The sequence below is a fragment of the Salmo salar genome, unplaced genomic scaffold, assembly GCF_965601325.2.
Source record: "Salmo salar unplaced genomic scaffold, fSalSal1 ptg000568l, whole genome shotgun sequence".
Taxonomy (NCBI): domain Eukaryota; kingdom Metazoa; phylum Chordata; class Actinopteri; order Salmoniformes; family Salmonidae; genus Salmo; species Salmo salar.
Genome location: NW_027675421.1, coordinates 572449 through 590000, shown reverse-complemented (window position 1 = coordinate 590000; position 17552 = coordinate 572449). Strand labels below are relative to the sequence as shown.

General features: G+C 46.1%; 1 protein-coding gene across 1 annotated transcript in view; it reads left to right on the top strand.

The window, feature by feature from the left end:
• Positions 1-5485, top strand: part of LOC106594293 (low-density lipoprotein receptor class A domain-containing protein 4) — a 37780-nt gene extending 32295 nt beyond the window's left edge. Inside the window, exon 4 of the mRNA XM_082972094.1 lies at positions 1167-5485. Within this exon, the coding sequence (XP_082828220.1) occupies positions 1167-1700 (534 nt within the window). The 3' untranslated portion in view covers positions 1701-5485. The remainder of the gene's footprint in view (positions 1-1166) is intronic.
• The last annotated feature ends 12067 nt before the right edge of the window (positions 5486-17552 follow it).

The window sequence follows — 17552 nt, the reverse complement described above, 5'->3', positions numbered from 1 at the left end:
TTTAGTAATGGACCCCCACTGGATCCAATCTGTTTAGTAATGGACCCCCACTGGATCCAATCTGTTTAGTAATGGACCCCCACTGGATCCAATCTGTTTAGTAATGGACCCCCACTGGATCCAATCTGTTTAGTAATGGACCCCCACTGGATCCAATCTGTTTAGTAATGGACCCCCACTGGATCCAATCTGTTTAGTAATGGACCCCCTCTGGATCCAATCTGTTTAGTAATGGACCCCCACTGGATCCAATCCGTTTAGTAATGGACCCCACTGGATCCAATCTGTTTAGTAATGGACCCCCACTGGATCCAATCCGTTTAGTAATGGACCCCCACTGGATCCAATCTGTTTAGTAATGGACCCCACTGGATCCAATCTGTTTAGTAATGGACCCCCACTGGATCCAATCTGTTTAGTAATGGACCCCCACTGGATCCAATCTGTTTAGTAATGGACCCCCACTGGATCCAATCTGTTTAGTAATGGACCCCACTGGATCCAATCTGTTTAGTAATGGACCCCCACTGGATCCAATCTGTTTAGTAATGGACCCCCACTGGATCCAATCTGTTTAGTAATGGACCCCCACTGGATCCAATCTGTTTAGTAATGGACCCCCACTGGATCCAATCTGTTTAGTAATGGACCCCCACTGGATCCAATCTGTTCAGTAATGGACCCCCACTGGATCCAATCTGTTTAGTAATGGACCCCACTGGATCCAATCCGTTTAGTAATGGACCCCACTGGATCCAATCTGTTTAGTAATGGACCCCCACTGGATCCAATCCGTTTAGTAATGGACCCCCACTGGATCCAATCTGTTTAGTAATGGATCCCCACTGGATCCAATCTGTTTAGTAATGGACCCCACTGGATCCAATCTGTTTAGTAATGGACCCCCACTGGATCCAATCTGTTTAGTAATGGACCCCCACTGGATCCAATCTGTTTAGTAATGGACCCCCACTGGATCCAATCTGTTTAGTAATGGACCCCCACTGGATCCAATCTATCTATCTCTGTGTCTAGGTGCTGTATCTCTCTAACCCTCTATCTATCTCTGTGTCTATAGGACTAGGTGCTGTATCTATCTAACCCTCTATCTATCTCTGTGTCTAGGTGCTGTATCTCTCTAACCCTCTATCTATCTCTGTGTTTAGGTGCTGTATGTGCCCCAGACAAGGGAGAGGTTCACAGCCTCGTCCTTTATGTCCAGGGAGCGTTTCAGTCGCTTCCAGCCCACCTGCCCCTACCTGACCCGCGACCTCCATCTTCCCCCCACCATCTCCCTGTCTGACGGAGAGGAGCCCCCGCCCTACCAGGGTCCCTGTACCTTACAGCTGAGGGACCCGGAGCAGCAGTTAGAGTTGAACAGAGAGTCGGTCAGGGCCCCTCCCAACAGAACCATCTTTCACAGCGACGCGATAGACGTGCACGGTGGAGGGGCTGGAGGGCCGAGGCCACCCAGCAGTAACTCTGGTATCAGCGTAGCCAATAGCAGCAGCAGCCACGGACGCATGGAACACCCGCCTCCGGCGTATTGCGAGGTGATTGGTCAGCACTACCCTGGCTTCTTTCACCACCCGCACAGCGATAACACACTCGGGACCTGGACCGGGGGCGGGACCAGCCTGCAGGGCCAATCGGAAAGCACAATACCTGCCAAGGGCAGGAAAGGGGAGGAGCTGAGGTGAGATGGAGGAGGGACTATGCTGTCGGAGACTCCTCCCCCCTGTAAAGGACAATCTCTTGATGGACCGACACTCCCAGGATGCACAACTAAACACAACATTACCAACCTGCTACAACATTACCAACCTGCTACAACATTACCAACCTATACAACTAAACACAACATTACCAACCTGCACAACTCAACACAACATTACCAACCTGCACAACTAAACACAACATTATCAACCTGCTACAACTAAACACAACATTATCAACCTGCTACAACATTATCAACCTGTACAACTAAACACAACATTATCAACCTGCTACAACTAAACACAACATTATCAACCTGCTACAACATTATCAACCTGTACAACTAAACACAACATTACCAACCTGCTACAACTAAACACAACATTATCAACCTGCTACAACTAAACACAACATTATCAACCTGCTACAACATTACCAACCTGCTACAACTAAACACAACATTATCAACCTGCTACAACATTATCAACCTGCTACAACATTATCAACCTATACAACTAAACACAACATTATCAACCTGTACAACTAAATACAACATTACCAACCTGCTACAACTCAACACAACATTACCAACCTGCTACAACTAAATACAACATTACCAACCGGCTACAACTAAACACAACATTATCAACCTGCTACAACATTACCAACCTGCTACAACTAAACACAACATTATCAACCTGCTACAACTAAACACAACATTACTAACCTGCTACAACATTACCAACCTGCTACAACTAAACACAACATTATCAACGTATACAACTAAACACGACATTATCAACCTGCTACAACTAAACACAACATTACTAACCTGCTACAACATTACCAACCTGCTACAAGTAAACACAACATTACCAACCTGCTACAACTCAACACAACATTACCAACCTGCTACAACTAAACACAACATTACCAACCTGCTACAACATTATCAACCTGTACAACTAAACACAACATTATCAACCTATACAACTAAACACGACATTATCAACCTGCTACAACTAAATACAACATTATCAACCTATACAACTAAACACGACATTATCAACCTGCTACAACATTATCAACCTATACAACTAAACACGACATTATCAACCTGCTACAACATTATCAACCTGCTACAACATTATCAACCTATACAACTAAACACAACATTACCAACCTGCTACAACTCAACACAACATTACCAACCTGCTACAACATTACCAACCTGCTACAACTCAACACAACATTACAACCTGCTACAACTAAACACAACATTACAACCTGCTACAACTAAACACAACATTACAACCTGCTACAACTAAACACAACATTATCGACCTGCTACACAGAGAGGAACCAAGCATAAATGTCTTTTTCCATTGATTGAAAATAGCTGTCACTGCAGGGGATGTTTGTAGCCATCTTTTCATTTTATTTTCTCCTTCATGTGGGAACATCTATAATATTAGACCCATCTCTTTATTCTCTTGAATGACCTGTACAGACCAGGGTCTGTACCGACCCCGAGCTGGACTGAGGAGGTTTTATACAGACCAGGGTCTGTACCGAGCTGGACTGAGGAGGTTTTATACAGACCAGGGTCTGTATCGACCCAGAGCTGGACTGAGGGGTTTTATACAGACCAGGGTCTGTACCGACCCAGAGCTGGACTGAGGAGGTTTTATACAGACCAGGGTTTGTACCGACCCAGAGCTGGACTGAGGAGGTTTTATACAGACCAGGGTCTGTGATCAACCAAGATGGACTGAGGAGGTTTTATACAGACCAGGATCTGTACCGACCCAGAACTGAACTGAGGAGGTTTTATACAGACCACGGTCTGTACCGACCCAGAGCTGGACTGAGGAGGTTTTATACAGACCAGGTTCTGTACCGACCCAGAGCTGGACTGAGGAGGTTTTATACAGACCAGGGTCTGTGATCAACCAAGATGGACTGAGGAGGTTTTATACAGACCAGGGTCTGTATCGACCCCGAGCTGGACTGAGGGGTTTTATACAGACCAGGGTCTGGACTGAGGAGGTTTTATACAGACCAGGGTCTGTACCGACCCAGAACTGGACTGAGGAGGTTTTATACAGACCAGGCTCTGTACCGACCCCGAGCTGGACTGAGGGGTTTTATACAGACCAGGGTCTGTACCGAGCTGGACTGAGGAGGTTTTATACAGACCAGGGTCTGTATCAACCCCGAGCTGGACTGAGGAGGTTTTATACAGACCAGGGTCTGTACCGACCCAGAGCTGGACTGAGGAGGTTTTATACAGACCAGGGTCTGTATCGACCCAGAGCTGGACTGAGGGGTTTTATACAGACCAGGGTCTGTACCGAGCTGGACTGAGGAGGTTTTATACAGGCCAGGATCTGTACCGACCCAGAACTGGACTGAGGAGGTTTTATACAGACCAGGGTCTGTACCGACCCAGAACTGGACTGAGGAGGTTTTATACAGACCAGGGTCTGTACCGAGCTGGACTGAGGAGGTTTTATACAGACCAGGGTTTGTACCGACCCAGAGCTGGACTGAGGAGGTTTTATACAGACCAGGGTCTGTGATCAACCAAGATGGACTGAGGAGGTTTTATACAGACCAGGATCTGTACCGACCCAGAACTGGACTGAGGAGGTTTTATACAGACCAGGGTCTGTATCGACCCAGAGCTGGACTGAGGAGGTTTTATACAGACCAGGGTCTGTACCGACCCAGAACTGGACTGAGGAGGTTTTATACAGACAGGGTCTGTACCGACCCAGAGCTGGACTGAGGAGGTTTTATACAGACAGGGTCTGTGATCAACCAAGATGGACTGAGGAGGTTTTATACAGACCAGGGTCTGTATCAACCCCGAGCTGGACTGAGGAGGTTTTATACAGACCAGGGTCTGTATCGACCCCGAGCTGGACTGAGGAGGTTTTATACAGACCAGGGTCTGTACCGAGCTGGACTGAGGGGTTTTATACAGACCAGGGTCTGTACCGACCCAGAGCTGGACTGAGGAGGTTTTATACAGACCAGGGTCTGTACCGACCCAGAGCTGGACTGAGGAGGTTTTATACAGACCAGGGTCTGTATCAACCCCGAGCTGGACTGAGGAGGTTTTATACAGACCAGGGTCTGTACCGAGCTGGACTGAGGGGTTTTATACAGACCAGGGTCTGTACCGAGCTGGACTGAGGAGGTTTGATACAGACCAGGGTCTGTGATCAACCAAGATGGACTGAGGAGGTTCTATACAGACCAGGGTCTGTGATCAACCAAGATGGACTGAGGAGGTTCTATACAGACCAGGGTCTGTGATCAACCAAGATGGACTGAGGGGTTTTATACAGACCAGGGTCTGTACCGAGCTGGACTGAGGGGTTTTATACAGACCAGGGTCTGTATCGACCCAGAGCTGGACTGAGGAGGTTCTATACAGACCAGGGTCTGTGATCAACCAAGATGGACTGAGGGGTTTTATACAGACCAGGGTCTGTACCGACCCAGAGCTGGACTGAGGAGGTTTGATACAGACCAGGCTCTGTACCGACCCCGAGCTGGACTGAGGGGTTTTATACAGACCAGGGTCTGTACCGAGCTGGACTGAGGAGGTTTTATACAGACCAGGGTCTCTACCGACCCAGAGCTGGACTGAGGAGGTTTTATACCTGGTCTGTGTTCAACCAAGATGGAAGAGGAACGACTCAAACATCCGAATCTTAGTGCCAAGGTTACCGTGGAAACAGAGGAGGGGAACATAAAAAAAAATAAGTGTTATGTAAAGTTGTTATTGTCTATTTGTTGGAGCGTAAACAGAGAAACAACAGATGGGACGATGTGCGTTGTTGTCCTGTCAGGAGTGGATTGATTGATTGATTGATTGATTGATTGATTGATTGATTGATTGAACTCTGGCTCCAAAGGTAAGGTAGGAGCAGATGGTAGGGCGAGGCCTCTTCCTATTGGAGGACCAACAGCCTATTATCTATCAGTCCCACTACCACCCAGTACACCAACTACCCTGTAGAACCATCAGTCCCACTACCACCCAGTACACCGACTACCCTGTAGAACCCAGCCTAGTACCCATCAGTCCCACTACCACCCAGTACACTGACTACCCTGTAGAACCCAGTCTAGTATCTATCAGTCCCACTACCACCCAGTACACCGACTACCCTGTAGAACCCAGTCTAGTATCTATCAGTCCCACTACCACCCAGTACACCGACTACCCTGTAGAACCCAGCCTAGTACCTATCAGTCCCACTACCACCCAGTACACCGACTACCCTGTAGAAACCAGCCTAGTACCTATCAGTCCCACCACACAGTCTAGTACAGTAGAGGGAGACTTAGTAAGACCCTAAAACCTTCTCACTAATCCACAACACTGACCAGGACCCTGAGAGACTTAGTAACTAATCCACAACACTGACCAGGACCCTGCGAGACTTAGTAACTAATCCACAACACTGACCAGGACCCTGAGAGACTTAGTAACTAATCCACAACACTGACCAGGCCCCTGAGAGACTTAGTAACTAATCCACAACACTGACCAGGACCCTGAGAGACTTAGTAACTAATCCACAACACTGACCAGGACCCTGAGAGACTTAGTAACTAATCCACAACACTGACCAGGACCCTGAGAGACTTAGTAACTAATCCACAACACTGACCAGGACCCTGAGAGACTTAGTAACTAATCCACAACACTGACCAGGACCCTGAGAGACTTAGTAACTAATCCACAACACTGACCAGGCCCCTGAGAGACTTTTACTAACTAATCCACAACACTGACCGGGACCCTGAGAGACTTAGTAACTAATCCACAACACTGACCGGGACCCTGAGAGACTTAGTAACTAATCCACAACACTGACCAGGACCCTGAGAGACTTAGTAACTAATCCACAACACTGACCAGGACCCTGAGAGACTTAGTAACTAATCCACAACACTGACCAGGACCCTGAGAGACTTAGTAACTAATCCACAACACTGACCGGGCCCCTGAGAGACTTAGTAACTAATCCACAACACTGACCGGGCCCCTGAGAGACTTAGTAACTAATCCACAACACTGACCGGGACCCTGAGAGACTTAGTAACTAATCCACAACACTGACCAGCCCCCTGAGAGACTTAGTAACTAATCCACAACACTGACCAGGCCCCTGAGAGACTTAGTAACTAATCCACAACACTGACCAGGACCCTGAGAGACTTAGTAACTAATCCACAACACTGACCAGGACCCTGAGAGACTTAGTAACTAATCCACAACACTGACCAGGACCCTGAGAGACTTAGTAACTAATCCACAACACTGACCAGGACCCTGAGAGACTTAGTAACTAATCCACAACACTGACCAGGACCCTGAGAGACTTAGTAACTAATCCACAACACTGACCAGGCCCCTGAGAGACTTAGTAACTAATCCACAACACTGACCAGGACCCTGAGAGACTTAGTAACTAATCCACAACAATAAAGTGCCATTTGACCAGAGCTCTATGGGAATAAAGTGCCATTTGACCAGAGCTATATGGGAATAGAGTGCCATTTGACCAGAGCTATATGGGAATAAAGTGCCATTTGACCAGAGCTCTATGGGAATAAGGTGCCATTTGACCAGAGTTCTATGGGAATAAAATGCCATTTGACCAGAGCTCTATGGGAATAAGGTGCCATTTGACCAGAGCTCTATGGGAATAAGGTGCCATTTGACCAGAGTTCTATGGGAATAAAGTGCCATTTGACCAGAGCTCTATGGGAATAAAGTGCCATTTAACCAGAGCTCTATGGGAATAAGGTGCCATTTAACCAGAGCTCTATGGGAATAAAGTGCCATTTGACCAGAGTTCTATGGGAATAAAGTGCCATTTGACCAGAGCTCTATGGGAATAAAGTGCCATTTGACCAGAGCTCTATGGGAATAAAGTGCCATTTGACCAGAGCTCTATGGGAATAAAGTGCCATTTGACCAGAGCTCTATGGGAATAAGGTGCCATTTGACCAGAGCTCTATGGGAATAAAGTGCCATTTGACCAGAGCTCTATGGGAATAAAGTGCCATTTGACCAGAGCTCTGTGGGAATAAAGTGCCATTTAACCAGAGCTCTATGGGAATAAAGTGCCATTTGACCAGAGCTCTATGGGAATAAAGTGCCATTTAACCAGAGCTCTATGGGAATAAGGTGCCATTTGACCAGAGCTCTATGGGAATAAAGTGCCATTTAACCAGAGCTCTATGGGAATAAAGTGCCATTTGACCAGAGTTCTATGGGAATAAAGTGCCATTTGACCAGAGTTCTATGGGAATAAAGTGCCATTTGACCAGAGTTCTATGGGAATAAAGTGCCATTTGACCAGAGCTCTATGGGAATAAAGTGCCATTTGACCAGAGCTCTATGGGAATAAAGTGCCATTTGACCAGAGCTCTATGGGAATAAAGTGCCATTTGACCAGAGCTCTATGGGAATAAGGTGCCATTTGGGACGGGTCATTGTCTACCCTCAGTAGTACTTTCCTTTTCTCTGACATCATCACTTTAGCTGCTTGAGACTGGGTGATTAGAACAGCTAGCCCCCTGGTCTGGACGTCCATTAGAGAGAAGACAGACCTGGGTGATTAGAACAGCTAGCTAGCCCCCTGGTCTGGACGTCCATTAGAGAGAAGACAGACCTGGGTGATTAGAACAGCTAGCCCCCTGGTCTGGACGTCCATTAGAGAGAAGACAGACCTGGGTGATTAGAACAGCTAGCTAGCCCCCTGGTCTGGACGTCCATTAGAGAGAAGACAGACCTGGGTGATTAGAACAGCTAGCTAGCCCCCTGGTCTGGACGTCCATTAGAGAGAAGACAGACCTGGGTGATTAGAACAGCTAGCCCCCTGGTCTGGACGTCCATTAGAGAGAAGACAGACCTGGGTGATTAGAACAGCTAGCCCCCTGGTCTGGACGTCCATTAGAGAGAAGACAGACCTGGGTGATTAGAACAGCTAGCTAGCCCCCTGGTCTGGACGTCCATTAGAGAGAAGACAGACCTGGGTGATTAGAACAGCTAGCCCCCTGGTCTGGACGTCCATTAGAGAGAAGACAGACCTGGGTGATTAGAACAGCTAGCCCCCTGGTCTGGACGTCCATTAGAGAGAAGACAGACCTGGGTGATTAGAACAGCTAGCCCCCTGGTCTGGACATCCATTAGAGAGAAGACAGACCTGGGTGATTAGAACAGCTAGCCCCCTGGTCTGGACGTCCATTAGAGAGAAGACAGACCTGGGTGATTAGAACAGCTAGCTAGCCCCCTGGTCTGGACGTCCATTAGAGAGAAGACAGACCTGGGTGATTAGAACAGCTAGCCCCCTGGTCTGGACGTCCATTAGAGAGAAGACAGACCTGGGTGATTAGAACAGCTAGCTAGCCCCCTGGTCTGGACGTCCATTAGAGAGAAGACAGACCTGGGTGATTAGAACAGCTAGCCCCCTGGTCTGGACGTCCATTAGAGAGAAGACAGACCTGGGTGATTAGAACAGCTAGCCCCCTGGTCTGGACGTCCATTAGAGAGAAGACAGACCTGGGTGATTAGAACAGCTAGCTAGCCCCCTGGTCTGGACGTCCATTAGAGAGAAGACAGACCTGGGTGATTTAGAACAGCTAGCTAGCCCCCTGGTCTGGACGTCCATTAGAGAGAAGACAGACCTGGGTGATTAGAACAGCTAGCCCCCTGGTCTGGACGTCCATTAGAGAGAAGACAGACCTGGGTGATTAGAACAGCTAGCTAGCCCCCTGGTCTGGACGTCCATTAGAGAGAAGACAGACCTACAGCCAACCGTGTGCTGTCCCCTGTGGCTCAGTTGGTAGAGCATGGTGTTTGCAACGCCAGGGTTGTGGGTTCGATTCCCACGGGGGACCAGTACGGGGGGAAAAAATGTATGAAATGTACGAATTCACTGCTGTAAGTCGGTCTGGATGAGAGCGTCTGCTAAATGACGTAAATGTAAATGTTTTAACATCTCTCTCTCTCTGTCCAGTCTCCTCTATATAGAGGTTTCTCTATAGCTCAACACACAGCCCCTCTAGATGTTTTAACATCTCTCTCTCTCTGTCCAGACTCCTCTATATAGAGGTTTCTCTATAGCTAAATGTTCTCAGCACTTCATACACTACATTCGGAAAGCATTCAGACCCAGTGACTTTTTCCACATTTTGTTACGTTACAGCCTTATTCTAAAATGTATTAAAAACTTTCCCCCCCCCCTCATCAATCTACACACAATACCCCATAAACAAAAACTTGCCCCCAAAAAATGTTATATCACATTTACATAAGTATTCAGACCCTTTACTCAGTACTTTGTTGAAGCACCTTTGGCAGCGATTACAGCCTCTAGTCGTCTTGGGTATGACGCTACAAGCTTGACACACCTGTATTTGGGGAGTTTCTCCCATTCTTCTCTGCAGATCCTCTCAGGCTCTGTCAGGTTGGATGGGGAGCGTCGCTGCACAGCTATTTTCAGGTCTCTCCAGAGATGTTTAGATCGGGTTCAAGTCCGGGCTCTGGCTGGGGCACTCAAGGACATTCAGAGACTTGTCCCGAAGCCACTCCTACGTTGTCTTGGCTGGGTGCTTAGGGTCGTTGTCCTGTTGGAAGGTGAACCTTCACCCTAGTCTGAGGTCCTGAGCGATCTGGAGCAGGTTTTCATCAAGGTACTTTGCTCCGTTTATCTTTGCCTCGATCCTGACTAGTCTCCCAGTCCCTGCCACTGAAAAACATCCCCACGGCATGATGCTGCCACCACCATGCTTCACCGTAGGGATGGTGCCAGGTTTCCTCCAGACGTGACGCTTGGCTTTCAGGCCAAAGATTTCAATCTTGGTTTCATCAGACCAGAGAATCTTGTTTCTCATGGTCTGAGAGTCCTTTAGGTGCCTTTTGGCAAACTCCAAGCGGGCTGTAATGTGCCTTTTACTGAGAAGTGGCTTCCGCCTGCCTTGATTGGTGGAGTGCTGCAGAGATGGTTGTCCATCTTGAAAGTTCTCCCATCTCCACAGAGGAACTCTGGAGCTCTGTCAGAGTGACCATTGGGTTCTTGGTTACCTCCATGACATTTCTAAAAGCCTGTTTTCACTTTGTCATTATGGGCTAGTCTACTCTATAGCAGTCCTCCCCATTTACTAGTCTACTCTATAGCAGTCCTCCCCATTTACTAGTCTACTCTATAGCAGTCCTCCTCATTTACTAGTCTACTCTATAGCAGTCCTCCCCATTTACTAGTCTACTCTATAGCAGTCCTCCCCATTTACTAGTCTACTCTATAGCAGTCCTCATTTACAAGTCTACCCTACAGCAGTCCTCCTCATTTACTAGTCTACTCTATAGCAGTCCTCCCCATTTACTAGTCTACTCTATAGCTGTCCTCATTTACTAGTCTACTCTATAGCAGTCCTCCCCATTTACTAGTCTACTCTATAGCAGTCCTCATTTACTAGTCTACTCTATAGCAGTCCTCCCCATTTACTAGTCTACTCTATAGCAGTCCTCCCCATTTACTAGTCTACTCTATAGCAGTCCTCCCCATTTACTAGTCTACTCTATAGCAGTCCTCATTTACTAGTCTACTCTATAGCAGTCCTCCCCATTTACTAGTCTACTCTATAGCAGTCCTCCCCATTTACTAGTCTACTCTATAGCAGTCCTCATTTACTAGTCTACTCTATAGCAGTCCTCCCCATTTACTAGTCTACTCTATAGCAGTCCTCATTTACTAGTCTACTCTATAGCAGTCCTCCCCATTTACTAGTCTACTCTATAGCAGTCCTCATTTACTAGTCTACTCTATAGCAGTCCTCCCCATTTACTAGTCTACTCTATAGCAGTCCTCCCCATTTACTAGTCTACTCTATAGCAGTCCTCATTTACTAGTCTACTCTATAGCAGTCCTCCCCATTTACTAGTCTACTCTATAGCAGTCCTCATTTACTAGTCTACTCTATAGCAGTCCTCCCCATTTACTAGTCTACTCTATAGCAGTCCTCATTTACTAGTCTACTCTATAGCAGTCCTCCCCATTTACTAGTCTACTCTATAGCAGTCCTCATTTACTAGTCTACTCTATAGCAGTCCTCCCCATTTACTAGTCTACTCTATAGCAGTCCTCCCCATTTACTAGTCTACTCTATAGCAGTCCTCATTTACTAGTCTACTCTATAGCAGTCCTCCCCATTTACTAGTCTACTCTATAGCAGTCCTCCTCATTTACTAGTCTACTCTATAGCAGTCCTCCCCATTTACTAGTCTACTCTATAGCAGTCCTCATTTACTAGTCTACTCTATAGCAGTCCTCCCCATTTACTAGTCTACTCTATAGCAGTCCTCCCCATTTACTAGTCTACTCTATAGCAGTCCTCATTTACGAGTCTACTCTATAGCAGTCCTCCCCATTTACTAGTCTACTCTATAGCAGTCCTCATTTACTAGTCTACTCTATAGCAGTCCTCCGCATTTACTAGTCTACTCTATAGCTGTCCTCATTTACTAGTCTACTCTATAGCAGTCCTCCCCATTTACTAGTCTACTCTATAGCAGTCCTCATTTACTAGTATACTCTATAGCAGTCCTCCCCATTTACTAGTCTACTCTATAGCAGTCCTCATTTACTAGTCTACTCTATAGCAGTCCTCTCCATTTACTAGTCTACTCTATAGCTGTCCTCATTTACTAGTCTACTCTATAGCAGTCCTCCCCATTTACTAGTCTACTCTATAGCAGTCCTCCCCATTTACTAGTCTACTCTATAGCAGTCCTCATTTACTAGTCTACTCTATAGCAGTCCTCATTTACTAGTCTACTCTATAGCAGTCCTCATTTACTAGTCTACTCTATAGCAGTCCTCCTCATTTACTAGTCTACTCTATAGCAGTCCTCATTTACTAGTCTACTCTATAGCAGTCCTCATTTACTAGTCTACTCTATAGCAGTCCTCCCCATTTACTAGTCTACTCTATAGCAGTCCTCATTTACTAGTCTACTCTATAGCAGTCCTCCCCATTTACTAGTCTACTCTATAGCAGTCCTCCCCATTTACTAGTCTACTCTATAGCAGTCCTCCCCATTTACTAGTCTACTCTATAGCAGTCCTCATTTACTAGTCTACTCTATAGCAGTCCTCATTTACTAGTCTACTCTATAGCAGTCCTCCCCATTTACTAGTCTACTCTATAGCAGTCCTCATTTACTAGTCTAGTCTATAGCAGTCCTCCCCATTTACTAGTCTACTCTATAGCAGTCCTCATTTACTAGTCTACTCTATAGCAGTCCTCCCCATTTACTAGTCTACTCTATAGCAGTCCTCATTTACTAATATACTCTATAGCAGTCCTCCCCATTTACTAGTCTACTCTATAGCAGTCCTCATTTACTAGTCTACTCTATAGCAGTCCTCCCCATTTACTAGTCTACTCTATAGCTGTCCTCATTTACTAGTCTACTCTATAGCAGTCCCCATTTACTAGTCTACTCTATAGCAGTCCTCCCCATTTCCTAGTCTACTCTATAGCAGTCCTCCCCATTTACTAGTCTACTCTATAGCAGTCCTCATTTACTAGTCTACTCTATAGCAGTCCTCATTTACTGGTCTAATCTATAGCAGTCCTCATTTACTAGTCTACTCTATAGCAGTCCTCATTTACTAGTCTACTCTATAGCAGTCCTCATTTACTAGTCTACTCTATAGCAGTCCCCATTTACTAGTCTACTCTATAGCAGTCCTCATTTACTAGTCTACTCTATAGCAGTCCTCATTTACTAGTCTACTCTATAGCAGTCCTCATTTACTAGTCTACTCTATAGCAGTCCTCATTTACTGGTCTACTCTATAGCAGTCCTCCTCATTTACTAGTCTACTCTATAGCAGTCCTCCCCATTTACTAGTGTACTCTATAGCAGTCCTCCCCATTTACTAGTCTACTCTATAGCAGTCCTCCCCATTTACTAGTCTACTCTATAGCAGTCCTCCTCATTTACTAGTCTACTCTATAGCAGTCCTCCTCATTTACTAGTCTACTCTATAGCAGTCCTCCTCATTTACTAGTCTACTCTATAGCAGTCCCCATTTACTAGTCTACTCTATAGCAGTCCTCATTTACTGGTCTACTCTATAGCAGTCCTCATTTACTAGTCTACTCTATAGCAGTCCTCATTTACAAGTCTACCCTACAGCAGTCCTCCTCATTTACTCGTCTACTCTATAGCAGTCCTCCCCATTTACTAGTCTACTTTATAGCAGTCCTCATTTACTAGTCTACTCTATAGCAGTCCTCCTCATTTACTAGTCTACTCTATAGCAGTCCTCCTCATTTACTAGTCTACTCTATAGCAGTCCTCCCCATTTACTAGTCTACTCTATAGCAGTCCTCCCCATTTACTAGTCTACTCTATAGCAGTCCTCCCCATTTACTAGTCTACTCTATAGCAGTCCCCATTTACTAGTCTACTCTATAGCAGTCCTCCTAATTTACTAGTCTACTCTATAGCAGTCCTCCTCATTTACTAGTCTACTCTATAGCAGTCCTCATTTACTAGTCTACTCTATAGCAGTCCTCCTCATTTACTAGTCTACTCTATAGCAGTCCCCATTTACTAGTCTACTCTATAGCAGACCTCATTTACTAGTCTACTCTATAGCAGTCCTCCCCATTTACTAGTCTACTCTATAGCAGTCCTCCTCATTTACTAGTCTACTCTATAGCAGTCCTCATTTACAAGTCTACCCTACAGCAGTCCTCCTCATTTACTCGTCTACTCTGTAGCAGTCCTCCCCATTTACTAGTCTACTTTGTAGCAGTCCTCATTTACTAGTCTACTCTGTAGCAGTCCTCCCCATTTACTAGTCTACTCTATAGCAGTCCTCCCCATTTACTAGTCTACTCTATAGCAGTCCTCATTTACTAGTCTACTCTATAGCAGTCCCCATTTACTAGTCTACTCTATAGCAATCCTCATTTACTAGTCTACTCTATAGCAGTCCTCATTTATTAGTCTACTCTATAGCAGTCCTCATTTACTAGTCTACTCTATAGCAGTCCTCCTCATTTACTAGTCTACTCTATAGCAGTCCTCCTCATTTACTAGTCTACTCTATAGCAGTCCTCCCCATTTACTAGTCTACTCTATAGCAGTCCTCCCCATTTACTAGTCTACTCTATAGCAGTCCTCCTCATTTACTAGTCTACTCTATAGCAGTCCTCATTTATTAGTCTACTCTATAGCAGTCCTCATTTACTAGTCTACTCTATAGCAGTCCTCCTCATTTACTAGACTACTCTATAGCAGTCCTCATTTACTAGTCTACTCTATAGCAGTCCTCATTTACTAGTCTACTCTATAGCAGTCCTCCCATTTACTAGTCTACTCTATAGCAGTCCTCCCCATTTACTAGTCTACTCTATAGCAGTCCTCATTTACTAGTCTACTCTATAGCAGTCCTCCCCATTTAATAGTCTACTCTATAGCAGTCCTCATTTACTAGTCTACTCTATAGCAGTCCTCCTCATTTACTAGACTACTCTATAGCAGTCCTCATTTACTAGTCTACTCTATAGCAGTCCTCCTCATTTACTAGTCTACTCTATAGCAGTCCTCCCCATTTACTAGTCTACTCTATAGCAGTCCTCCTCATTTACTAGTCCACTCTATAGCAGTCCTCATTTACTAGTCTACTCTATAGCAGTCCTCCTCATTTACTAGTCTACTCTATAGCAGTCCTCATTTACTAGTCTACTCTATAGCAGTCCTCCTCATTTACTAGTCTACTCTATAGCAGTCCTCATTTACTAGTCTACTCTATAGCAGTCCTCCGCATTTACTAGTCTACTCTATAGCAGTCCTCCTCATTTACTAGTCTACTCTATAGCAGTCCTCCTCATTTACTAGTCCACTCTATAGCAGTCCTCATTTACTAGTCTACTCTATAGCAGTCCTCCTCATTTACTAGTCTACTCTATAGCAGTCCTCATTCAGTTCTTACCACTACCTACCACTGCTATAGACCCTACTGCTATAGTACCAGGACCCTACTGCTATAGTACCAGGACCCTACTGCTATAGTACCAGTAACAGGACCCTACTGCTATAGTACCAGGACCCTACTGCTATAGTACCAGGACCCTACTGCTATAGTACCAGGACCAGGACCCTACTGCTATAGTACCAGGACCTTACTGCTATAGTACCAGAACCCTACTGCTATAGTACCAGGACCCTACTGCTATAGTACCAGGACCCTACTGCTATAGTACCAGGACCCTACTGCTATAGTACCAGGACCCTACTGCTATAGTACCAGGACCCTACTGCTATAGTACCAGCACCAGGACCCTACTGCTATAGTACCAGGACCCTACTGCTATAGTACCAGGACCCTACTGCTATAGTACCAGGACCCTACTGCTATAGAACCAGTACCAGGACCCTACTGCTATAGTACCAGAACCCTACTGCTATAGTACCAGGACCAGGACCCTACTGCTATAGTACCAGGACCCTACTGCTATAGTACCAGGACCCTACTGCTATAGTACCAGGACCAGGACCCTACTGCTATAGTACCAGGACCCTACTGCTATAGTACCAGGACCCTACTGCTATAGTACCAGGACCCTACTGCTATAGTACCAGTACCAGGACCCTACTGCTATAGTACCAGGACCCTACTGCTATAGTACCAGAACCCTACTGCTATAGTACCAGGACCCTACTGCTATAGAACCAGGACCCTACTGCTATAGTACCAGGACCCTACTGCTATAGTACCAGGACCCCACTGCTATAGTACCAGGACCCTACTGCTATAGTACCAGGACCCTACTGCTATAGTACCAGGACCCTACTGCTATAGTACCAGGACCCCACTGCTATAGTACCAGGACCCTACTGCTATAGTACCAGGACCCTACTGCTGTAGTACCAGGACCCTACTGCTATAGTACCAGGACCCTACTGCTATAGTACCAGGACCCTGCTGCTATAGAACGAGGACCCTACTGCTATAGTACCAGGACCAGGACCCTACTGGTATAGTACCAGGACCCTATTGCTATAGTACCAGGACCCTACTGCTATAGTACCAGGACCCTACTGCTATAGTACCAGGACCCTACTGCTATAGAACCAGGACCCTACTGTTATAGTACCAGGACCCTACTGCTGTAGTACCAGGACCCTACTGCTATAGTACCAGGACCCTACTGCTATAGTACCAGGACCCTACTGCTATAGAACCAGGACCCTACTGCTATAGGACCAGGACACTACTGCTATAGTACCAGGACCCTACTGCTATAGTACCAGGACCCTACTGCTATAGAACCAGTACCAGGACCCTACTGCTATAGTACCAGGACCCTACTGCTATAGTACCAGGACCCTACTGCTATAGTACCAGGACCCTACTGCTATAGTACCAGGACCCTACTGCTATAGTACCAGGACCCTACTGCTATAGTACCAGGACCCTACTGCTATAGTACCAGGACCAGGACCCTACTGCTATAGTACCAGGACCCTACTGCTATAGAACCAGTACCAGGACCCTACTGCTATAGTACCAGGACCCTACTGCTATAGTACCAGGACCCTACTGCTATAGAACCAGTACCAGGACCCTACTGCTATAGTACCAGGACCCTACTGCTATAGTACCAGGACCCTACTGCTATAGTACCAGGACCCTACTGCTATAGTACCAGGACCCTACTGCTATAGTACCAGTACCAGGACCCTACTGCTATAGTACCAGGACCAGGACCCTACTGCTATA